This window comes from Chelmon rostratus, chromosome 1 (genome assembly GCF_017976325.1).
Source record: "Chelmon rostratus isolate fCheRos1 chromosome 1, fCheRos1.pri, whole genome shotgun sequence".
NCBI lineage: Eukaryota > Metazoa > Chordata > Actinopteri > Chaetodontiformes > Chaetodontidae > Chelmon > Chelmon rostratus.
Window position 1 is genome coordinate 23,852,513 of NC_055658.1, and position 24,196 is coordinate 23,876,708.

The following is a 24,196-nucleotide window of genomic DNA, read 5'->3' on the forward strand; positions in this document are numbered from 1 at the left end:
GATATAACCAGGAGCAGGAGAGAAGACGTGAGTGAAATTATTATCATTATTGTTATTGGCTGTTTGTCAGTCGAGACCTGCCCATTATTGTGATAGCATGAAATACTAACCAATGAGCTGCTTGGATGCTGTTTCACAGCGCAGAGTGGAGGGGCTAGCTACTAAACATTTAGCACGAGGCGCAAATAACACTCATCCGAGTCTCCGAATTGTCATAGTTACCGGCAGTCAGGAGTAAAATTACCACCTTGTTGCTGTTTTGTCGATTTGTCTGTTTTTCATACGTGTCGCTGTAAGCGCATTAATATGGCGACAAGACAAAGAAAACGGAAAGTTGCTGTGAAGTTGCAGAAATTGGTGAGTTGAAATTTAAATCTGTTTTTGTTAACCTACATATCCTTGTTAGCTAGCTGCTCAGTATCATTAACACCGGCAACGTCTGGGAGCTAAACTTCAAGATTGCGTAACGTTAGTTACTATGGTAACATTGATATCAAGGAGCATTATCTCAGGAGCAAATGTGTTGTGAGTTTTGCTATAACTTTTGCTTCTGCGGAAAAGTTCAATGATTTTCTTTAGCTAACGTTAATTGTTAATAATGCAGGAAATGGCCCCTGTGGACCTCCAGGGAGCCGTCCGACGATCATCACGAAAGGCCCTTGCACCTAAACGCCTCATGTACTCTTCTGAAGGCAACACAGCTGAAAAATCAGGGAAGAAAAGGGTTAGAGACACTGTGGACACACATAAATTTTTGTGACGTTATTACATTATATATATATTTCTATAATTTGTATGCCCAATATTCTCATGTTTTGTTGATAGAGGATGAAAACGCGCTATAACAAAACCACCCAATATAACAGAAAAGACATCAAGGAGGAGGAGGAGGATGTTCAAAGTAGTGATGTGGAGGATACATCTGTAAGTATGAAAACCCTGAATTATTTATGATGGACACTGTGGTTTTTACAACTACATGTCTATGAATTTTGTTGTAACATGTACCAAAGTGAGTGTCAGACTGACACTAGTGTTTTGAACTCCTGCCTGACTAATGAAATGAAGTTGTTGAATGTTTCTCCAGTCAGTGCTGTATCGTTTGTGTAACACAGGGTGAACATGGAGGACTTTCAGCATATGAACTGGAGCGACTGGAGAACATCAGACAGAACCAAGCGTTCCTGTCCTCCATCAACTTATTCCAGGTAGGTAGATTGGTGGGGTAGTCCCACATCCACATGACCTTTCTCCCAGAAATCCACAAGCACTTGGTTTTAGGGCCAAACAATAAATACAGACATTGTGAATGTCTCACAGACCTAAATATAAGTCTTGATTGTTTGAAGCCAGTTTATTTAATTCCAGATAAAGAAAGCGCAAGAAAGGAAATGTCATGTACTGATTTATTAAAACAAAAAAAATAACAACAACAACAACAAATTTAAAACCCTGAAGTCAATACATCTATTGTTATTTATATAAACATGACAGTTAAATATAATATGTATTTAGGATTGTATTGCTAAGCTACGTGGATGTGCAACAACCTTAGATCAGACTTCATTATTAATACAATACAGTAAATAGTGCAGGCTTTTAATTTCAATGTTGGTATTTTTATGGCAGTTTGTTTAGCTGGACATACTGTACTTAATCCAGATAAACATAGCACAAGAAAGAAAATGTTGTGTACTGATCTTGAAAAATACAAAAAAAAAAAGGAAAAGCAAACAAACGAAACCCTCCAATCATTGTATCTGTTGTTACTGAGATAAACATGATAGTTAATCATAATCATCATGTATTTAAGATCACATTGCCAAGCTATGTGGTTATGCTGCCAGCCTTGGATCACCCTCCGTATTTAATAATACAGTACAGTAAATAGTGCAGGCTTTTAATTTATCATCAAAGAGTTGTCAGTACTTTCTCAGACTCACTCAACAGGTCTCCTCCAAATGAACTTTTTTTTTTGCATGCTTTAAATGAAAATGTAGGTCAAAATTGTTTGCGTGTATTTTGCACAAGGATGATTCAATCTGTTCATCCTGGGATTCAATCCTTTTGCTGTCTCTGAACTGATGGGTAATAATTGTTGTTTTCCTTGTCACAAGGCAACTAAGGAGCTGAAGCAGTTGACACAGCCCAAGCCATCGCAGAGGGGTTTCATGAGGTACATGGGGCCGACAAACCCTCACAAGCTAGCCTCTTAATGAAGCATATCGCTAATCAATGTGTCAATAAATTCTGCTGTTTATCACTTTGTTTGTTTGCTTTATGTTATTGAGTAAAAATATGAAATCCTGTTACATTTTCTTTTTTCTTTTCAAATGTGAGAATTTGCTTTTTTTCAATTTCGTACCATGAAGATTGATTACTTGTGGTTTTTGACTGTTGGTCGGACAAACAAGTTGTCTTCAGACATCACTTTAGACTCACTTTGTTTTTTTTTTTTGTTTTTTTTAACTTTTACATCTTAGAATAAGCTTTCAGAACTCAGACAAACCGGTGTTGATGTCACTGTAAAGATCAGTTTCTGTGGTCGCAGGTCACAGGCTGCTGTAAAAGAAGTGCTGCCAGCTCGCAGATCCCTTCGCCTCCAAAACAAAAAGGCAGAGATCTTGACGCTTCCCCCTGAACCCAGAGGGATGCTGATCCATGAACAGGTAGCTAGCATGCTACTGATGTCTGTGTAGCATTTCTTTTTCATGCTGTTCTTTATTATTTCTTGCTTTTACTCACATTGGTTATTTAATTTCTTTAAAGTCTTCACCACTGAAGAAGCCTCCTGGCCCTCTTCCCATGAATCCAATCAACATGGAAGAGGGAAGCAAGCTGCCTTCACAACTTCTTGAGCTCTGGTCCGAGGTAGGACTCTCCCTACGTGTTTACGTTGTGGTTAGTTTTTCTGCTTTACTTGGAAAACTGTTATTAAATGCAGTGCTGCTGACTGTTGTGCCACTGCCACTGTTGTTATGCTGCCTCTAAATAAATTAGTAAATTTTAAAATTTATTTTCATAGGATTCAAAAGAAGAGAGAAAGATAGAGCTTGATCTGAAAGGGTAAGATTTTGAGTTTTGATTCTGACATTTCATCCTCTCGCTCAGCCTTTAAAAAAAGTGAGTGCGCCACCTCTGAGGGCATGTTGGCTTCCTTTTTGCCATTGCATCCATGGTCACTTTTTTGAAAATGTGGAAAGTATTTGAGGGCTTGACGCCCGGGTTACTTTGTGGTTAATAAATTCATCTTTTGATATGTTTGTTAGTTTGATGGCCGGTAAAGTTGGTTAAACAGAGAGACCCCTGGAGCATTCATAAGTGAACTGCTTTGACTGCTGTGCAAAGTGCCACTTCAAAAACAGGAAATATGGAGGTTTGTCAGAGTATTCACTCAATAATGTTTAAACATGCTATACTCCACAGGGAGAAATTTAGAGAGAGGGAGAGAGAGTGCTCATGTGGGCATGAGAGAGGGGCCATGCAAGGATCGACACAAGTGTAGACGTGATACAAAAAGTTTCTAAGCCCAGTGTTACTGAAAAATTCTTCTGGTTTATTAGTTAAGTATAAGAACTACATTGCAGACTGGATTCTCTACTAACAGAGTGACATATGAATAGGTCCGACGTGGGCTGAATGCACATGGCTAGGTTCACATTATGTACGGCGTATTTGCAGGTTGCACTGGTGCTTCTACAGTCTGGAGCCCTGCCTTTGGGTTGTGTTAGGGTTTTTTGTGGCATTAGTGTTGGTTGTTTTTTCAAGGGCACAATTATATGATCTTGTGGGGGTTGGTCACTTTACATACCCACTGGGTTTGTGCTTAATACCCCTCAGGAGTAGGGGCTGGGTAGACATACAGCGAAAACAGTTTCTGGTTTTGTAGTTCAAGTAGCGAAGAATTAGACCGAAAACAGAAACGAAACGGCAAATTGAACTAAAACACTTCGTCAACAAAAGGAAAAAATGAAATTGAATTTGCAGCAGTATAAACTGAGTTTGATCCTAGATTGTGTAAACTTTCACATGATGCATTGGTGGCAAATAAAAAATGAAGAAATTAAATGATGTCCTATACCACACTGTTGAATTAAGTGCTTGTTTCAGCTTGACCTTCATTTCATTTTCAATCAATGAAAGTGACATTGTGTGTGCAGAGCTTCTAATTGGTGCTGGTCCACGTGTCCTGGAAGATTTCAGTGGCCCAGATAAATGGAAGAAATTCTGGACACATATTATCTGATTATGGACCCTATCTTCCCATGTTTTTGTGCCCAAGTGACTAATGAAGTCAACAATTTTTGAAGTTTTTCCAGTATTCTGTGAGAGCCCTGCAGGCAGCATGAAATGCGCTGCAATGTAATCCCTCTGGGTGTTAGCACGCAATTCCAATAAAACTGCTTGTTTTTGTGACTGACAGGCTCAGATTGTTATTCTGAGTGTCTGACAATATTATGGAAAGGATCCCTAAAGAGAGAGACCTTTTTGTATAACCAGAAGCAGGAGTTAAATCGCTCTTGTCAAAGCCACCAGACTCCATTCATAGAAACAAACACACTTCATTAAAACATAACAAAACAAAATAAAAGTCCCCCAAACCTGCCAGAAACAATAAACACCAGAATATTTTAACATCTGACTCAGTTATTTTCACTCAACATTATGACTGGAGTGAATTAAATATGTCAAACTTGAACAGATTTTCCCAGTTTAAAAAAAACGTGTCCGTCATACAGTGCTTTCAGTACAGCTGCCACAGTGGTGCTGTTTTAAATATTAATTTTCACAATTGAATGTATGGCTTTTTTTTTTTTTTTCGCATATGACTTTGAATTTAGGATATTCTTTGACAGCCTTAATGCAGACAGGACTTAAATGCCTCAGTTCATCCTTATTGGTAGTGCTGAAGAGGCATATTCTGCATTAAGTGCTACTTTCTGAGGTATGCAAAAGTGTGACAATGTAAGTTGGAGAGTGAGTTTGTTCATTTACCTAAATGTCATCACTGAACTTGTGGAGGCAATTAGGAAGTATCCAACTTCATTTGATGACTCACCATCGCGCACACATCTTGTAGAGCATGTTACTGAGGCCACTACACCAATTAAACAGCATTTCTTCAGTTCTGCACCACACAAATGTGAAGGAGTTTGAGGTTAAATACATGCTGGAAAATGATACTGCAATACCACCATCCGACATTTGGGCATCACCTAGATTGTTCTAGATTCTCTACAGTTACCACAAAGTTGATAAAGTCACAACCAAAGCTAGATTTATAGCTGTTACTGCAAATGGAAGACCGCATAGTCCAGGTCGTTGCAGCCAAATTGGGAATAAATTTAGCTTATTAAAGGGTACTTCCCTCTGTCAGCTCATGCATGGGAATTATTTGCGTTTATGACACCTGCTGGATTGTATGAGTACACAGTAATGAGTTTTGAGCCTCGCAATGCTCCTGTAACTCGTGAATGTGGTTGTGTCAGGTCTCGGAAGGTTGTGCAGTCTATCCGGACGATTATTTTCAGCGATTAGTGGGACACTCATGTCCATTGCGTCCATTCCCTCGCTTGGCTTAGTCTCTGTCAGTCTGGCCAAGTGTGCCAAGGCGATAGTGACTTAACTCGGCCAGGTTGTCAGACACAGGCAGGTGTGCCCAATGGATACTAAAGTCAAAGCTGTTGTGCAGTACCCCTTGCCAGCTACAGAGAGTTGACATTTTTCTTGGGCTTGGTAGGTTACTACTGTACTTTCTGTGAAAGCTTCTCAACAATAGTCACGCCCCTGACAGACCAGTTAAAGTCCCATACTTTGTGATCATTTGTTATCCTTACATTAGTTTCCTCAGTTAAATAAATTATTTGGTTCAATCATTGAACACGGTGTGTCTGGTTATGGCCCAAGAGCCAGATTGTGACAGTTGATCAGAACAAATCTTAAGTGGTTACAACCTCGTTACTCAGGTACCGCTCAGCCATTATGAACATGAGGATAACTGAGGACCGAGTGGCCAAAGTGGTGAAGGACCGCATCTTCTCTGCTGCCTTCCACCCCTGCACCGGCAGCCTGCTGATGGCTGCAGGAGACAAGTGGGGAAAAGTTGGACTCTGGAAGCTGGTGTGTTTCCTTTTTCTCTGTTCTTATGATGATGTTGTAAATTGGTTGGTTGGCGATAGCCGTAACCAGAAGCATTATGTTTTGGGGTTGTCAGTCTGTCCCATTCTTGTGAACACGATATATCATGGAAGCCTTGTGGGATTTCCTCAAATTTGGCACAAACATTTACTTGGACTCAATGATGAAATGATTCAAGTTCACTGTGACCTCAACTGGTGATTCGACTGGTTGGTGGAGGCACACAACCAAAGGATGGTAATTTTAGTTTCTTGCATGTGTATATTCCTTTAGGGTGGTGATTGGGACGATGATGGTGTGCTGGTTCTTGAGCCCCACACTCGTCCAGTGGGCTGCATGGCGTTCTCCACAGCTCATCCCATCCACCTGCTGAGCCTCAGCTATGACGGCTCTCTACGCTGCATGGATGTAGAGAAGGCCGTCTTTGATGATGTGAGATAACTCTACCTTTTAAAATTCAATATTTTAAAGCTTTGTTAGTTAAAGTGCCTGAATGCAAACTTTCCAATTAGGAGTATCCTGCTCCAGTTGACGTCAGTCTGTTTGTACATTGTTGTAGGTGTACGACATCGACGATGGCCTGAAAACGTTTGACTTCATGTCACATGACTGTTCCACATTAGTGGTTGGGAACTGGTATGGAGAAGTTGCTATGGTGGATAGACGCACCCCAGGGTAACGTGTTATTGTTGATGATGTGTTGTAGTTTTTAGTAGCTCTAGCAGCACGGGTGAACATTTTATAAACACTTCATTTATCTGCAGGAATTCACACGAGTCCCTCCACCGGTTGGACCCCAAGACTCTGCGTTGTGTTAGCGTCCACCCTTTACAGAGGCAGTACTTTGCTGTGGCAGAAAGCAAGTATGTCTCATTGAGTTTATTAATTAAATAGTCCACATTTCTCAATCGCGTGCCAGTTTGTCTTGATTGTAATGAATGAATGTTTAATCTCGTCTGCAGGGTAGTGCGTATTTATGACAGCAGATGCCTGAAGAAGACCAACAGCCAGGCAGTCTCCCAGCTGCATGGCCACTCTTTAAGCATATCCAGCGCTTATTTCTCCCCTTGTACAGGGAACAGGGTCCTCACCTCCTGTATGGATGACAACATAAGGTGATGCCGGCACAGCACTTTGAATGGTTGTGTTACATTTGCTGTTCTCATTTCAGTCTCAACTCAATGTCTATCCTGAACTCTTTTGCCAGGATATACGACACATCTGCAATGACTACTAAAGCTCCCTTGCTGACATCCATCAGGTACATCCACTTGTTTCAAAGACTTGCTGCTTTCCTGTTCTTTTGTCTCTTCTCTGTGAGTTGAGACTCGTGTGACCTGAACTTACTCACAGATTGTTTTATCAATCTTCATTTTCAGACATGACATGCACACCGGGCGCTGGCTGACCAAACTATCTGCTGTGTGGGACCCCAAACGGGAAGATTGTTTTGTGGTGGGAAGCATGTCGAGGCCTCGGAGGGTTCAAGTGTTCCACGAAAACGGCCAGCTGCAGCACTCCTTCACAGATGGCGAGCACCTTAACACCGTGCTGTCCGTCACAGCTTTCCACCCCACCAGGAACGCCTTACTGGGCGGCAATGCGTCAGGGCGCCTGCACGTGTTCTCTGACTGAGATGAAGACCAGCATGACCAAGACTGGTTGCTTTCAGTCAGATAGGAAGGAAGTAGTTTTGTCACAGTGAAGGTGTCCAACTCGCACAGTGTACTTGGATATCTCACTGTTACAGTCGTTTCTTGCTTGTTCTCCCCTCTGGATCTCTGTAGAGTTTTAATACAGTATTGTTCCAATTCTCACACTATAGCTAAGTAACACACCTGTAATGTAATGAAACACCACCCTTACAATCCTACAATGTGCAACAATAACACAGTTTGAGGTAACTTCTTATCATTAACAAAGCATTCGTCAGTATTCACAACAGAATACACATTTATTTCTACACTTGGTAGGCAGTGTCAGAATGTTGACTGGTCCGCTGTGGTCCACCCTGCTCTCAGTAAAGATGCAAGAAAACACATCACAGCCCCAGAATGTGACACAGTCTGTCTAGGCTTTTCTGTTATGTCAGATAAATGAAAACACAACTGTATTCACCTTTTTCAGCATTAAGTCTACTATATGTGGATAGGGCCGCATTAGCTTTGCATATTAGGACAATGCACTTGTCTCTAAATTTTGTCAAACTGTCAAGTTGTGTGGGGACTGAGGGTGAGCAGCAGTGTTCTCTGACAGACCGTGGACTGAATAGAGGTCTGGACTCGGATGATGCTGTGTTGTTTTGAACCCTCTCCTGTGTAGACTTGGCTTCATGTTTGGGTTTTTTTGCTTTGCTGGAAAACAAATGTCAAGTCACAGTTCTCTAGAGGATGGCAACATGTTTTGCCCTTTTGTTTTTTGTTGCATTGACTTTACTGTCTCCCTCCACAAGCTGTCAGGTTTTGCTGCAGAGAAGCTTCCCCACAGCGTGATGCTGCCACTGCCAGCCTTCGTGGTGGAGATGGTGTGCTTCCGCTCATGCGTGGAGCTTGGCATTTACCAAATGCAGCATTTACTACGGTGGCGAAAAGCTCAGTTCTGCTCCAAGCACTTTTTTAAGACATCTGTCTTATTTTTTCTTTCTTTCTTTTTTTTAGCTCTAAAAAATGATTGGCCTTACTGTTGTCTCAGGGATTTTCATGCCCTTGCAAGTTGTCTTGACTTCCCTCGATTGGAACTTTTCAGTAACCTCCTCTCAGATTTGTTGTTTGTCATTTGTTTTGTTTTTTGCCAGGATGTTGACTAACCAGCTGTTGGACAGTCTGAGACAGAGGTGCATTTAAAGTCTATATGTATAGACTGTTGTATCGGTATCTCTCATTTGATGGCTGTTTTGTCTAAAACATGTATTTGTAAGTTACTTTGTTTTATACTTAACTTAGGTTAGTATTCAGAAACGTGTTTATGCTAATGAGAAGGTTGTTTTTGTGTCTGCTAATCAGTAAGACATATCCTGAATACACTCAGTGTGATCAGAATAAAAGGGAAAGTGCAAGCATTTGAAAACATTGTTCAGGCACTGTAGGTAGCAAATATTGAATGTTACTGTTGATAAGTTTGTGTTGTTGACTCTGCTCTATATTTATCTGATGTCATAAATGCAATTTTGTTGTATTCCAAATGTCTTCCAGAACCCAAGCAGTTTCTAAGGTGGGTTCCCTCTGTATTGTTCATGTGTGGTGCAGTGAATTTGAAACAGCAGAACAGTTTGGGCTGTGAGAAATGCCTGTTGTGAAACTATGTTCATATTTTTTCTTTTTTTTTTTTTTTTTATTGGTGGCATCTGAAGCACTGGGATTAAGAGACATGTTTTTATAGCAAATGCTATTAATTCCAGCAGTGGCAGTATTATTACAACCTGAAGATGGCAGCATTGTGACATACTACAGTATGTTGTGGTGGGGTTGCATGTGGAGCAGGGGCATGCTGGTCTGGGTTGTTTCTTCTGTGAATTTAGGATTGAATTTGTAGCCAGACTCGCTGCCAGATGTCAAGAATAGATTATATTTATTCATAAATAGATTACACCAGTCTTCAGTCAGTGATTGGAAATAAGCAGTCTTGGAGGTAATAAATGCAGAACACATGCTTACAGAGACATTTCCATGGTACAGGAAGGAAGCTTACAGTAAGACCCCGTCCGAGGTCTTATTCCTGCTTACATAATTCAGTAAAATGAGTATCAGTGTCGATGAAGCTGTCACCTCTCTTTACCACTGTGCCAGTTCAAGTGATCTGAAAGAGATTTTAGCAATACAAAAAAAAAAAACACAATATATTGAACTGTTGCAAAAAGAAAGATTCAGGTAGTTGAATATGCTACTTCTGCTGTTTAAATTGGCTTGAAATACAAAACTGCTTCGCTTTCACTGGTAAAACCTGTTGAGAGGCAAGTGAAAATTGATCCACTGTCAGATGTGTTGAGTTCATTTACATGTACTTTCACAAGAAATCTTACTCTGTTTCTATAAATTGAGTCAAGGAAGAGCAGTCTAGGATTAGGCAACAATCCAACAGGATTTACATGAACATGTTTTTTTTTTTTTTCTTTTTTGACAATCGATATCTTTGACACTGTGGGTAACAATGGGCACCGTTCCCTTCACACATGCATCTACAGGCATGTCTAGCAGACAGAGACAAACTTTAGTTTGCAGTTTGTGGTTATTAATTTTTGTTACATTATCTAATATTTATTGCTCAAATAAAATGAGACTTTAAAGTTCAAATTATTGGAAGTAAAAAAATCACTTTTTTCATACACAATCACCTTCCACCTAACACATCAATCAAAAACCTCCAAGCACCATCTGAGTTAAAGCACGTACATCAGTAATCGATCAAGTCTGAAACCCAACCACAAAATATAATATGAGGGTTTCTGAATGTGAAAATGTTGAAGCCCAGGAATTTAATACTAAAGGGATTCTCAAAGTCCGGTTTCTGTGTTAACTTTTAAACTGAATTTTTACTTTCTTTAGGAAAGATGAATACTAATGGTCATTTTCCAAACTGCCTTTCGGCACCTACACATCCTAAACCCCTCAGCCAATCACTTTCCTAAACCATTCATCTTGCTGCATAAATAATACATCCTTTTTATTCAATTTTTTTTTTATTTTTTGTATTTTTTAGGTGTAACATTGTATAGCTGCTGATCAGCCTATAATTACCACTGACACACAGCATATACACTTCCTAATCAACTACTTGTAGGCTTGTAAGAGGACCAGTAGGGTTTAAATGATGCTGTCGATTGCTCTGAGCTGTACAGACGCACTGCAGGCTAAACTGTGAAATAACATACACGTAATAAGGCTGGAGGAGGACAGCAGACTATCAGAGTTTCCATCTGTTGACGCAAACTGACAGAAATATCAGACAACAGAGGTTTCTTTGGTAGGTGTGATGATGACGTTTGCAGTAGGACGTAAACATGACTTTATCTTAGGCGCTCTTAAGCAGGAGGCTGAAAATTATATATCCACTGTAAAAAATAATGCTTCAAGTCCGTTAAAAGTCACTGTGAGGAAATCTCCATGTGTTAACCAGACATCAGTTTGTACAAAAATGGAAACGTGATTTAAACATATTGAGCCTTTACAGATAAATGCATGAATTGGAACACAGCAGGGCTCCACGATCCACTCGGCATGTGTCTTGAACTAAAAACAAGCTCGCTTAACCGTATACTGTGGGGAAAATAGCACAAATTTTTGCATTTACAAAGGTCAGATTTCCTTTAATGGAAAGGATGTTGGGTTTTTTGTATTAACAGTATTGCACATCAAGATGAACTCCTTCTACAGAGTGTGGGGGTCAAAGAGCTAACCAGACACTTCACTATCACTACAGGGAAAGCTCACATAGTCCCATCGCCTTTACAACTACTGTAAAAGTAACTACGGCAAAGTGACAACTGTTCCTTACACACAGAAGTTGATTGTAGCTATTAGGATTATTTGGCTGCTATGTTATAAAATCAGTAACCCTACCACCTCCATTACTTAAATCCTTACAATTTACCCTTAATTTCTAGTCACTGGACAACAAAGCTTCATTGGCGCTCTCGTGGCTGGACAAAAATGGTAACGTGAGCACACTGTTAATGGATGTCCGACCACGCTTAATACAAAAATAATCATTCAAGCCCTCCAGCAGGCCGGCAGCACCAACTTCACTCCTGGGTCAAATAGCTACTGCAACCAATCTGTTTCCATTCAGTATACCAGATGTTGGCTTGTATCACATCAGGACTATTCAGGAAAGTCAGGGCAGTTGTTCACTTAAATGTCTGCTAAATTAAAAAAACTTCCTGAAACTGTAATATTTGCAAATATTATTTGACTCAGGACTGATCTACATTCAGCAAGTGCTGCTTGGTTTTCCATTTTCACACTTTGTTCAACACCCAGACCCACAACTCAAAACTGCAGCTTTAACCTCACCGCAGCGGCCGTAATTTCATTTTATCATAATGAATGCTGCTGTTGGCTTTGGAATATGGAAATTAGATGAGTCAGAATGCCCCCGCCAACCAAATCTCATCTTCTCACCAAACTTAACTCAAACTCTCGGGCCACACAACACACACTCCGTCACATCAGGTCACTCTGTCTTACAATGAAGTGGCAACATATACATTACTACAAAAATAAAGGCTGTTATCTGTGGTTGAAGAAGTGAAGTCTGACAGACTTGCTTGTCCCTTTCTGCGTTTAAATGAAACCCTGTTAATGTGACTGTGTCAAAAGAAAATGCCTTGAAATGACCTGAATTTCCAAAGTAAAATGAGATTTCCTTTCCTCGCAGTGATGGTCAAACACGATGAAGAGGGCTCGTCAGTCCGTGGCTGGGAGGAGCAGAGTTGATGTTGGGAACAGGGCTGCCATCCGTCTCCTCTCCTCTCCTCCCACCCTCTCTGTCGCATGAGTCCCACCTCTGTCAGCGGAGGCCTGCGTTGTGTCCCTCTGTCGTCTTTCTCAGCCTCACTTGCTGATGAGGAATCCTCCTATCCATCGTAGCTTACAGGCGAACCAGCGCCGCAGAGGGCAGAAGTATTCAAAGTGGAACTGCTGGAATTCCGGCGTCTTGCGGATGTCTCTCAGGAAGGCAATGTCCAGGTCCGACTCTGTCAGCATGATGAGGAGCAGCAGCAGGGCGAACAGCAGTCCGATGGTGACCAGGAACAAACGCAACACGCTCAGGACGAACTTGTTCAGCTCCTCCACGTCGCTCGGCGGTGACGGCCTGCTCCTGACCATACGCAGTGCTCTCCTGCCGGACGTGAAATCCGCCGCCTGCCCCTCCTTCGATGAGCCCGCCTCTGACTCCTTCTCCTCATCGATGCTGCAGGGAGCACCATTGAGGTGACGAGCCAAAGGCATCTCCATCCCGTGCTCGGCCACGGGCGTAGGCAGCACGCTGTCTGAGGGGCTGTAGGCCTCGTCGGAGATGACCGCTGACGTGCTCGCCTCGCTGCCGTCCACCATCTGGCCCCGAGAGGACATGAAGGACTCGCCGTGGGAGACGGAGCGCACAGGTGTGGAGTGGGCGCTGTCTCGAAGGGACTCCAGACCTGACAACACACAGCAGAGGAAGGCAGCTCATAAGGGACATTTATTTAATTGCAAGACACGCTGACATTTAAAGAGAGACTCTGATGTGACTTTCTTAGACTTTAGACCTCATGAGACTCGTGAGAAAAAGTAGCATCCAAGAAAGTGCATGTTCCAGTTTGCCTCGAAAGGCTAAAGCTACTTTCTCGATGTGAAAACTGAACTACAAAAAGAAATCTGGACTCTCAGCAACTTCTCCGTTTTTTGTGAGGTGGACAAACTGGGAATAAATCATCAATTCAGTGTCTCCACCCTCACAGAACCAGACAATACTCCATCTGTAGCATTGTGCTGTCTGTGTGTTACCAGTGACAAATGTCAAGGAGTCACATTTGATGAAAAAACACACAAAGAGATGTGAAAAAACAGGTAAGAAATATTATGTAGTCTGTGGATCACATATTTACATATTTATTTCTGCAATCAAAGATTTCATGTTTCTGTGTATTATGCTTGTGAAGGAAAAGAGCTCATTATTATATCTACAAGGGTCTGATGCAAATGTGTGACTGTATAGAACCTGTCCCTGTTTTTTAAGCACTTAATAGAGGAGATTTAAGGGGAAATTCTGTTCGGCCGCTTTGATTTTGAGCCTGGCTTGCTGGGCTGCCAGAATACTCAAGTACATGATCCTCTGCTGAACACTGCGCCAACATTAATTATTCTGCTGTGGCCAGAAGGGAAGCACGAGTTGTGTTTAATGGTCAGCTCATCATATGAAACTGATCCTGTCCTCCCATCACGTAATCTGCGTTGAAATGAAATACTTACAAGTGGAAACCCGAACCATGAAGCATGAAACATTAGAGCAATGTCCTCTGAGAATTCAGCTCTCCCTCGATCCTCTCTCGCTCTCTGAAAGCTAAACTTTTAAACTTCCATATCCACAGCTTTACACTTCAACAACATATAATTAGAAAATTCCATGGAATATTCATTTGGTTTTTGGCACCATCCTGAAACATCTGGCTCATCGTTCAGACTCTACTTCAAGAGAAAGTCGTCAAACTTCTCGGTTCAAATGCGGCACCCACTGCACCCAATAAGTCCCGCATGACGAAACCTGCCCCGCTTTTTACCTGCGTGGTTGGCTGGTGGGCAGCCGCCGTAGACTTGGGGTGGGACAGCTAACCTTGACGGGGTCCTGGAGCTCTGACCCGACACAGGACCAGAACCACCAGGGAGGGCGGGGAAGAGCGGGAGGACCCCCAGAGCTTTGCCCAAGAGCCTGGGTCCCAGAGACAGCACGCGCACCTTGACATCTCGATAGCAGTGGTTGATCATGCGCAGGTGAACGTTCACCTTGGTCTTGATCCGGATCAGACACTTCACCATGGTTCAAGGAGAGCGAAAACCACCGGTCCAACCCTAGCTGTGTTCCAACACACTTCTGCTGCTCTCTTTGTCTCTGTCTAACTACCCCCTCCCCTCTCTCTCTCTCCTCTCCTGCTGTCTGTCTTTGTCTCCTGCTGTGGCTGGCGAGCTAAGCAGCCCTCCCTCCTCCACAGCCAGCTCCCCACCCCGCTGGCAGGCAGACTGACGGCCGTAGATAAATGGACAGACAGACAGAGAGTGAAAGACAAGGCCCAGGAATGTGGTCCACTTGTGCCACAGTCCACCTCGTCCCTCCCTGCCGTCAGCTGTGACACACACGGCATGGCCCCTGACAGCAGCGGCTATTTTCAGGCTGAGATATTATTACCAGTGGAAATACCAGCGCACACAGAGCAACAGGACAAAACACAGGGGGTTTGTTTCAGTGTTGCAACAGTGGGGTGCAATGTCAGAGCCCGCTCTCCATGTCAATAACAAGGAGAGGGATAGTTAGACAAAAGACCTTTGTTGTTGGGAACAGATTATGTTATAAATTTAGTTTTAGCCAGACTGTTGCACTGAGAAACTTACTCACAGTGGCAACATTGGTAAAAGGTTAATAGCCTGTTGGAGGAAAGAGGGGACAGTAAGTGCCCTTTATAAACTGAAGGGTGACTTTCTCATGTCACAATAATGCCTGCCGCCACTGGCTGATGGGTGCTCCTTGTGTGTGCGTGTGTGTGTGTGTGTGTTTCAGGGAGCGCACATCCAGGAGAGAAAGAGCAAGAGAGGCCTATCACACAAAGTGAAGACAGAATGAAGAACACATAAGTCGGGGATTGTTGACATGGAAAGGCTACTTTGTCTAAACAGGATATGTATGCATGTGTGAGTGTGTTAACATTGTGTGAGGGTGTTAAAAAGGTGTCTGTATGTGAGTGCGTGCGTGTAATCCAGAGCAGATCGAGTCACATGAACATGTGAATCCCAACCTGCAGCACAACTGCAGCTGCCAAGTTGTACCCGACATGGAAAGAGTGTGGAGTGGCTCTTTGAAAAAACAGAAATGAACATTTGATTTAATATAATGCACTGTTTTTCTGAGTGTGTGTTTTTACCCTCCATGATGGAGATGTGCACAGCTCTCCGTCGGGTCCTGGGCACACTGGTCAGTCGAGGGCCATGGGTGATGGATGGACAGCTCCTACTTGGCACCATGCCAGCCCTGAACCGAGACACACACACACACACACCACATGGGCCGCATAGGATATACATGACACAGCACACAACATGTACTGTGCACACACTCAGATTGTTTTAAAGGGATATTTCAGAAGAATTCTGACCTGTGTATCTCTGGGGGGTCTCTCTTAATTTTGGCACTTTGTTCCATTACCTCTTTTGCAACCTTTCCACTAAGAAAACAGAAAATCTGTTAATATGTGATTCATATAAAACCTAAGGATTAACACAAATACTGCAACACTGTAGTAAATAGCTATGTTTAGTTATGGCTGCTCTTAATATGTACTTAATATTCAGAAGTTGCTCATCTATAAATTACTACAAATACCTGTATCTAAAGCGACTACCCTTGAAGAACAGATTACTACTGGACACAGTGCGGACTTGACTCGACTTCTCCAACCTGAGTAAAAGGACAGGAAACATCAGAATCGTAAGCACACAATAAACGGGATGATGTCCTTCCTGCAGTTTGGTGGCTCAGACTCACTTGTAGAAGGCCTGATTCTCCACTCCGCACTTCCACAGATGCTTACAGGCCTCAGGTGTAGGTGCGAAGTATGTCAGTATGATCTTCTTATCCTGGAAGAAGTCCAGTACAGTAATTCACACATACATAATCTGATTTTCAAGACATTTTCATCATGTGAAGACTGCTGTGGGATTTACTGAGCTCTTGGCTACGGGACATTATGACTGACCAGCCAAAGCAACCTCTCGAGATAAGTTCACCTGGAGCTGCAGAACAACACAGTATATTAACCACCTCTCACACAGTGGCTTTACTTTGCTCCTCTGTCTGCTAAAACCCAACGCCAACACACATTCTTGTCCAATTATTCCCCCGTTTACTTCACTGCTAAGGATAGATTATATTGGTTCCATGGTGGTACTGTCTCCATGCATAAAACAAGGCCACAGTCATTTAACTTCCTGAGCTCCACCATCTGGAAAAGGCGGCGTTTCAATAATGCATACACATACCTCCTTCTGATTTGCATATATATGGAATGTCTTTGCTTCAAACTTCAGCTTGGTCACCTCCTCCCTGAGGTTGAGACACAGAGACAGACAGAACAAAGGGCAGACAGGCAGAGAGGAAAATGATGACAAATGGAAACAGAAGAAGACAAATTGACAAAGCAAAATAAGGAGAAAGAAATAACACAAAATAACAGAGCAAAGAGAGAGATGGAGGCAGAAAGAGAGACAGAAGGGAAAGACAGAAATGGATAAAGGTGGTGAAATATTAATTATGGCTAGAGGCGAAGTAATCAGGCCAACAATGTTTCATTGCTGTGTTGAAAAGTCTAGACACATTGATCCCAGTCACAGAAAAGCTGCAATTTATTAAATAAGATATTTCTACAACAACACAACTCCAAAGAACCGTGAAGACTTCTGAGCACGCATCTCGAAACGTCCCTAACATCCTCTTGTTTGGATTGCTGCTTTAAACAGTCATGGAGTCCAAAAAAGGCAGCCCCTCATTTCCAATGAAAGCTGCTCACCAAGTGAATACAACCCTTTACAGTAACTATACATAATAGTTGAAATGATCAATCAATTCAAAGAGCAGTGAATTCATGTGCTGATCTGGACATTTTTTTTAGTAACAGAAATATGTGGCAAAAAGTCTGAGGGCGTCACAACCCTGCGCATAATGCCAAATCACACCGAAGCGCTCCTGCTCCTGGCGAATTGATATGAGCTTCATCAGGAGCCAAAAGTACAAAAGCGCCATATTTTTGTTATATTCTCTCAAGGCGAATTCATGCAAATTCAGTTCATTTATGCAGTTTCACTGTCTCCTGATCACCTCTGACAATTTAAATGATATGCAAACACTGTATCTTTCATTATTTTCCCACAAAATTAGACATTTGGAACTACTTTAACACCTGATGGGGTGTATTGTATTATTCCATTTAAAGTTGTAGGATTAAGAATCTAAATCTAGAAGACCATGAAACAAATGTTTGGAACAATAATAGTTTTGCCATGCAAGCTCTTTGGAGTGATTTTGGATTTCCTTTGCTGGCACCTTAAACAACATGTTCTGAAGCACTGCTTTATTTAGAAGAGTGTCGCTAAGACGCACAACATGTGTGTTATGTTGACATAAAACTTAAATTTGGACTTGAATGTGCAGCAGCCTGTTGACTTTGCTGACGCTTTACTTTGTACAAGCTGTTAATTAAGGGAGGATGTATATCGATTAAAGTTTTCTCTCCCTCGATGATGGTGATGATGAAATGAATGAAAATTAATTTTTATTCATGCCTGATTCATGTCATCCATATGGAGCTGACACAAATAGCTACAAAGTCCTGCTCACTCATGTGGGCTTGCACACTGTTATTTAAATATAGTTATCATCGAGCATAATGTCCAGTTTTAACTGCACTCACCATTTGAGGAAATGGACCCTCCTGTTTCCTTGCAGCACAGTGAATCCAAAAGGAGTAAAAGCCAGAAAAGCTGGGTTGCCAGACACATCCTGAGAGGCAGAATAATTACAGTGAGATTATATCTTCAAGATAGGCGTATAAAAATGCATTTTATGATTGACCTAATAGTTCAAGTCATCATTGCACACTTACAAATACGTTCATAAAAAGCACAAGCTCATAATAACAGAATCAGTTTTGTGAAGCCCACCTTGCATGGATGAGGGTCCACTCCGTATGTCTCCAGCATCTGAGCCTTGTGGAGGAAGTTGAGCTCTGACGTTTCAGGACTTTGACCTCTGAGAGAGAGAGAGAGAGAAAAAGACACAATAAGTCAGTTAACTGGCATCCTGGCTTCTGTCATGACCATCTGTCAACTCAGAGGACGTCGTCTGATTGAAAGTTTGTGCTCATTTGAAACCAAAGAGTTTTTTAATGGGAAATCAGAATTTTGGAACTGAATCCTTCTCCTTTCACAAGCCTAACGCATATGGCTTCTTGATTAGTGTCCAAAAGATTTACTGCAGTATGTCCTTTGCAAATACAGCCCATCTGTCATGTCTTTGTCAGTAAGATGTAAAGTGACCCACAGAGATGATTTAGGAATAACTGGGCGGAATGAATAATGAATACACCTTAAAAAGTTTTATGTGCTACAGAAAAACAAATATCTTGCCAAAGGAGCCTGAGACCATCCACTTACTCTGCATCAGTGCTCATTTAGGGAAACTGAAAAAAACCTTCATCCAGCAGCAGAGAGTGTTTAGCTGCCAGGAAAAAATATGAGTAGGTTAACCGTTGTCTTATAATCAAATATGGTCACTGTGTCGAAAGATTAAAGCTAGACTCATTTTTCAGAGACCCGGCTGATCCCATTTGTGCCAGGCCAAAGACTAAAGCAGTCGCTAATCATCAGACAGCTGTTGTAGTCAGAGCTCGGGCACCGACCAAAAGAAATAAAGGCGTGAGTGGGATTAGTGTTAGTCAAACAGGCTCAGGTGGAGAATGAAGCGTAGCTCTTCACCTTCACTCTGGTATTGTAGACGACCCTGATCTCCTTCCACTATCCCTCGGAGCAAATACATGCTGGTAGGAGACAGTTTGCTCTTTCACCCAGCACTGTACAGTCTTGAATTCTGCAAGCTCTGTGATCATTTTTCCCTAAACTGGTTTCAGGTGCAACTTTTTCCTGGTGCTGACACACACATACACACACACACACACACACACACACACACACACACACACACAACCAACTACGAGGAGATGCATCTGTTTGTTTAAAACGAAGTCAAACAAAAAGGTGAAAATGAGCAATAGAGGGCAGTATAGGATCAAGTGCCTGTGTCCACCTGGGTTGCATATACTGTGTGTGTGTGTGTGTGTGTGTGTGTGTGTGTGTGTGTGTGTGTGAAAGGTGGAGATAAACAGGAGAGCAGAGAAAAATACACGTTTTACTAACAGACAGCTCAGCAGTTGATTCACGGTAATTATGGGCTAATGAACCAAACAAAGGTTACACACTATAACCTTGGATCTATGAGCACAGACAGGGCTTAACAACAAGACCGATGGGCACAGTGGAGGGTCCTGCCAACCTCCTGCAGTATATTGCTGTTGCACCCTAAGCCATCATGCATGAAGTCATCAGCTGGAGGAGCAGCAGGATACCAAAGTCGGAGGTTTGGTCACCTTGGCAGTGTCCGGCATCCTTCCACTTTAAGGCCGAGAAGACAAACCACCCCTAACTGAAGATGACTGACCAGCAGAAATTCAGTCCCCTGGCGTAATACAAACACTGCAGCAGGGAGCATGACATACCTACCAGCCTGGAGACACAGAGCCTGAAGGTGCACAGCTTTAACCAACACCACCAATCTCTGGGATCAGGCCGAGCTGCTTTTCCTCGTTACACAGCGTCACTCACACAACAACACCTCTTTGAAAGATGGACCAGGGGAGGGGCAAAGTGTCTCACACTATGAGCGGAGACTGTGACATCCCCCACCTCAGACACCTCAACCGACACCCCCACCATTCCAACTGACCTTTTACTGCCAAAAGACGGACCACGCAGCATCCCAGCAGCCTCAGTTCTCCCAAAGCCCGAAATAAGAAAAAAGGATCCAGAAACATGTTGTGATAAAACATGTGAGAATATACCAAGTTGTGTGAACTGTGCCTTTCAGTCTTCTGAAGGGTAACTAACAAAATTTTTTATAAAATTACTGGCTGGCTGGGGGGCGCTTTGGGGGGCTGCCTCAGGCAAAGAGTGGCCTGAAGCCAGCGCCCCCCCAAAACTGGCCAAATTGTAGGGGGAACATAAACATTTCAGTGCTTTGTTTCACAGAGGCAAGAGCATAGAGCCTGTCTGAAGGCAAGACCTGTTAAACAACACTGCATCCTAAAGAAACCGCACGCACAAGCCAAACCAACAGAAACGGATCGGATTATTTACGTGCAGATGTGTTGTGAATGCAAGATGTCCTCTTTTGGTTCGACTGAGTCAAAATATCTATGTGGACTTGGTGGTGGACTTCGCAAATAATCTCCATGTGCAGTATGCTCCTCTTATTACTGCTTCAATTCAGGACTTTCCACCTCACAATAATGGAGACTTGGGACGACATCTGGACTGCATCAGTGTTGCACCCATAGTGTGAGTAGGCTTTCTTTAGTGTTACTGCTACAGTATCTCAAAGCTCATCACAACCATCACAGCATCATTATTTCAGTTTCCCCAGGACTGACATATGAATTTAAGATGCTCTGTAAGAACAGGACCAACACTTAGATGCGCTTCTGTGACGCCTCTGGCTGCTGTAGAGGTGAAGGAGTGCACAGGTGCACAGGGACATGGACAGGTGTCACCTTACATCAGCTCAGTCTTGTGGATCTCAGCAATCCGCCGCTCCAGCTTCTCTGAGTGCTTGGGGAAGAACTGGAACTTGGAGCTGTAGCCCTCTGGGTGTTTCCCGGGGTCGTAGTCACCAATTTCAGCTGGAAAAAATACACAGTAAAGCAAAAGTTAACTTAAATGTTTGATGATGACTTTTTAATCCGCTCGTGCAATTTCATATGTAATTGCCTTTCTAAATGTCATACCTATCACTGGCAGCAGGTACCAGAAGTAGTACAAAATACGAGATGTGGACATTTAAAAAGTATGTGATGCATACCTAACCAGTGTGGGCAGGGTGGGTGGGTGGGCAGATGATTCATGGGTTGAGAAAAAAGTAGCAACAACCATGAAACTTTTTATACCGTTTTTTAATATGAAAACTATTTCAGTAACTTCTTACAATCAGATTTATTAAATTCTATCTTTTACTGCACCAAGGGCCTTTAGTGATTTTACTTTTTGTAAAACACAGACAAAAGCCCGTGCAATAAATCTGCAGGATACACAAGGCAAAGACCAAGAAGCCAAGGTTGTGAATATACCTGTGCACAAAAAGGCACCCACAAAAACATCAATTAATATGAATAATGAATAGTCCGGGGCTGGTTAGCTAACTTTTATTTTCACACTGAAACATCTGTAAACACTGAGGCAATGCAGGCCTTTATTTCATGCTGTCCATTCCCTGTTTGACCATTTTACATACATGATAACATCAAAACTGTGTATGGACCAGTAAATGTCTCCATGCATTGCTTGTTCTGGTGACATATCTGCACCATCAAAAACCGCTGCAGGCGTTCTCTGCATCCCTGTAGCGAGCTTTAGCGCCGTTACTTTATGAAGCACTGACATCAGACTGCAGATGGTGGAGATGTACGTGGAGAGTTTGGCTACTTGCCTGCTCTCTGGGGAGCACTGCGCTGCTCAGGCAGCCATTACTGTTGAAAAATACATTTTAGACAATCAAAAACATTTCAGTTTGAATGCATTGTGGATTCACATTTTCTGACACGTTGTCAGTCTCAAAGAGTGCTCATTAAGAGCCAGAGACACCTGGTGAAGATATGCTTTACAAAAAGGGAAGGAGGGAAGGCTCAGGCAGCCACTGGGTCATAAAATAATATACTCTATAACTATACTTCCTGTAGAAAATATACATGCCTGCAGTTAGCCAGTGCTGTAGTTTTCCCCAAATTATCTAAAGATGGAAATAAATAGATGAATAGATATACTAGAAATAACCCTGAATAGACTGAATGTGTATACATGTAGGTATATGTAGGTATAACAAGCAAGCCAGTATTATACTGGCCAGTAGCCAGTATCATATCTTCCAATATACTGATGCACTGTCTCGTGGCGTTTAGGGCCACATAGAGACGCCAAGAACATTTACATTCAGGGACTGGCCAAGAGCACGCTGGCAGGAGAGCTTGTTGGTGTATGACAGGGAAACTGTCCCTGAACGCATCTCACCTCTCCGCATGTTGACGAGCGGCCTGACACTCAAATGAGCCTGTCAAATGAAAACCTGGCATCTTCCAAAATGATCAACCTTTACAAAACATGCCGACCTTTTCACTGAATCCCTTGAATTTTTTAAGGAATAATTGTGTGTAAATGTTTTTTTTTTTGTGCTTAGGGTTATCAAAATTCGCATTTTTAATCCAAGACAAAAATAAAAGATTCTCAGGGTGCCCAACAAACAAACATAAGAGCAGTACAGGCCTTCAACCTCTGAACATGCTCTGACTGCACATTTGCACATGCCCACACATATGGCAGGATGTGAGCGCACACACAAACACATGAAACACAGCCGGCAAGTGTTTATTGACAAATCAGGATCATATGGAAATCACACAAGGTCACAAACATTACGAGTATTATACACAGTCATATGTGGTAGACACACTTCCGCCAGAGGAAATATGGTCGTTTGTTCAACACTGAAATGCAATCATGTAATTTCCCATTAAAAATGTGTGAGATCTAAAATTTAATTGGCTCAGATGTATCAGCCAGAGGCTTTCTGGTCAAGGTTACAATGCGTGCCTAATGTAAGGACACTAGTGCTTGTTTGAGAGTTTGATGTAAATGAAGGTACAGCAGTCTGGTTGAAAGCTTTGCAGCATTTTTTATACATAAATGATGACTCCTTATTTTGTCATACCTTGTAATATGTAGGCGGCCAACAGAGCAGCATCTGATGTCTTGCACAGGAGGCGACCATGGTAGAGATCCCTCTTGACCTGCAGGAAGACGAGATATCTGTGGAGTGGAACACAGAGAAACTGATTCGGGTCACTCTTTAGATTGGATCAGTATCGACATCCCTTTCTTGGCAACACACGGTGGATGTTTACAGTTTAGAGGGAAGGTGTCTCTGGAGGCTGAAGGTGTGTCACAGAGATTACTAGATTAAGAAATTTTGAGAAAATTAAGAAAATAAGGACCTGATGTCATGCCCTCCACCTCTGGCTCCGCCTAGTGGAGCATTCATCACCCTATTCCTGCCAACTTTGACGGCCTGGAGACACACCTGTTCCTGATCCTGGAGTAAATGATTGCAGCTGTGGCGAGGAGTGGCCTGTTCATCATTCTCTCCGCTATTTAAGAAGCCTGCTGACCACGACTCGACGCCGGATCGTAGAAGCTCATCAGTTAGTCTGTCTGTTGGTTGTTTGATCATAGATTATCTTGCTGAAAAGGAATATGCTCTAACTCTGTTTTTTTGTGCTCTAGATACCCTCCTTGCTGCCTGGTCTCATCTGCCATACCGCAACCTGTTCCGCTGCATCCCCTGGCTCCATTTCCACATCATCCACCTCCACGCTCTGCCATCCAGGAACCCTCAAGTCCTGCGTCCAGCCTGTACTCTCCGGCCCCACCTATTAATCCTTGGTATTGCGTTTAGTTCTTGGCTCGTCCTGCCAATAAACCTAGGTTCGGTATTTTCTGTT

The 24,196-nt window shown here is 42.5% G+C and overlaps 2 protein-coding genes across 2 annotated transcripts in view; one reads left to right on the forward strand and one right to left on the reverse strand.

Moving 5' to 3' along the window:
• The first annotated feature begins 306 nt into the window (after window positions 1–306).
• Window positions 307–7,773, forward strand: LOC121610231 (WD repeat-containing protein 76-like). Its single transcript, XM_041942247.1, has 15 exons — window positions 307–357; window positions 605–724; window positions 826–924; window positions 1,116–1,208; window positions 2,118–2,176; window positions 2,552–2,669; window positions 2,770–2,871; window positions 3,026–3,066; window positions 5,967–6,120; window positions 6,412–6,570; window positions 6,698–6,813; window positions 6,903–7,001; window positions 7,101–7,253; window positions 7,346–7,399; window positions 7,518–7,773. Exons 1-15 carry the CDS (start codon window positions 307–309, stop codon window positions 7,771–7,773), a joined length of 1,674 nt encoding a protein of 557 aa, XP_041798181.1.
• Window positions 7,774–12,256: 4,483 nt separating this feature from the next.
• Window positions 12,257–24,196, reverse strand: part of LOC121606155 (FERM domain-containing protein 5-like) — a 65,917-nt gene continuing 53,977 nt past the window's right edge. Inside the window, exons 5-14 of the mRNA XM_041936347.1 lie at window positions 23,407–23,504; window positions 21,205–21,328; window positions 18,540–18,627; window positions 18,290–18,378; window positions 16,863–16,926; window positions 16,369–16,460; window positions 16,207–16,281; window positions 15,980–16,048; window positions 15,749–15,855; window positions 12,257–13,276 (exon numbers count right to left, since the gene is read on the reverse strand). Of these exons, the coding sequence (XP_041792281.1) occupies window positions 12,687–13,276; window positions 15,749–15,855; window positions 15,980–16,048; window positions 16,207–16,281; window positions 16,369–16,460; window positions 16,863–16,926; window positions 18,290–18,378; window positions 18,540–18,627; window positions 21,205–21,328; window positions 23,407–23,504 (1,396 nt within the window). The 3' untranslated portion in view covers window positions 12,257–12,686. The remainder of the gene's footprint in view (window positions 13,277–15,748; window positions 15,856–15,979; window positions 16,049–16,206; window positions 16,282–16,368; window positions 16,461–16,862; window positions 16,927–18,289; window positions 18,379–18,539; window positions 18,628–21,204; window positions 21,329–23,406; window positions 23,505–24,196) is intronic.

Coding starts and splice junctions, on each gene's coding strand:
- LOC121610231 (XM_041942247.1), top strand. CDS start 307: ATGGCGACAAGACAAAGAAAACGGAAAGTTGCTGTGAAGTTGCAGAAA. Junction 6,121..6,411: donor AAGTTGGACTCTGGAAGCTG/GTGTGTTTCCTT, acceptor ATATTCCTTTAG/GGTGGTGATTGGGACGATGA. Junction 7,254..7,345: donor TGTATGGATGACAACATAAG/GTGATGCCGGCA, acceptor CTCTTTTGCCAG/GATATACGACACATCTGCAA.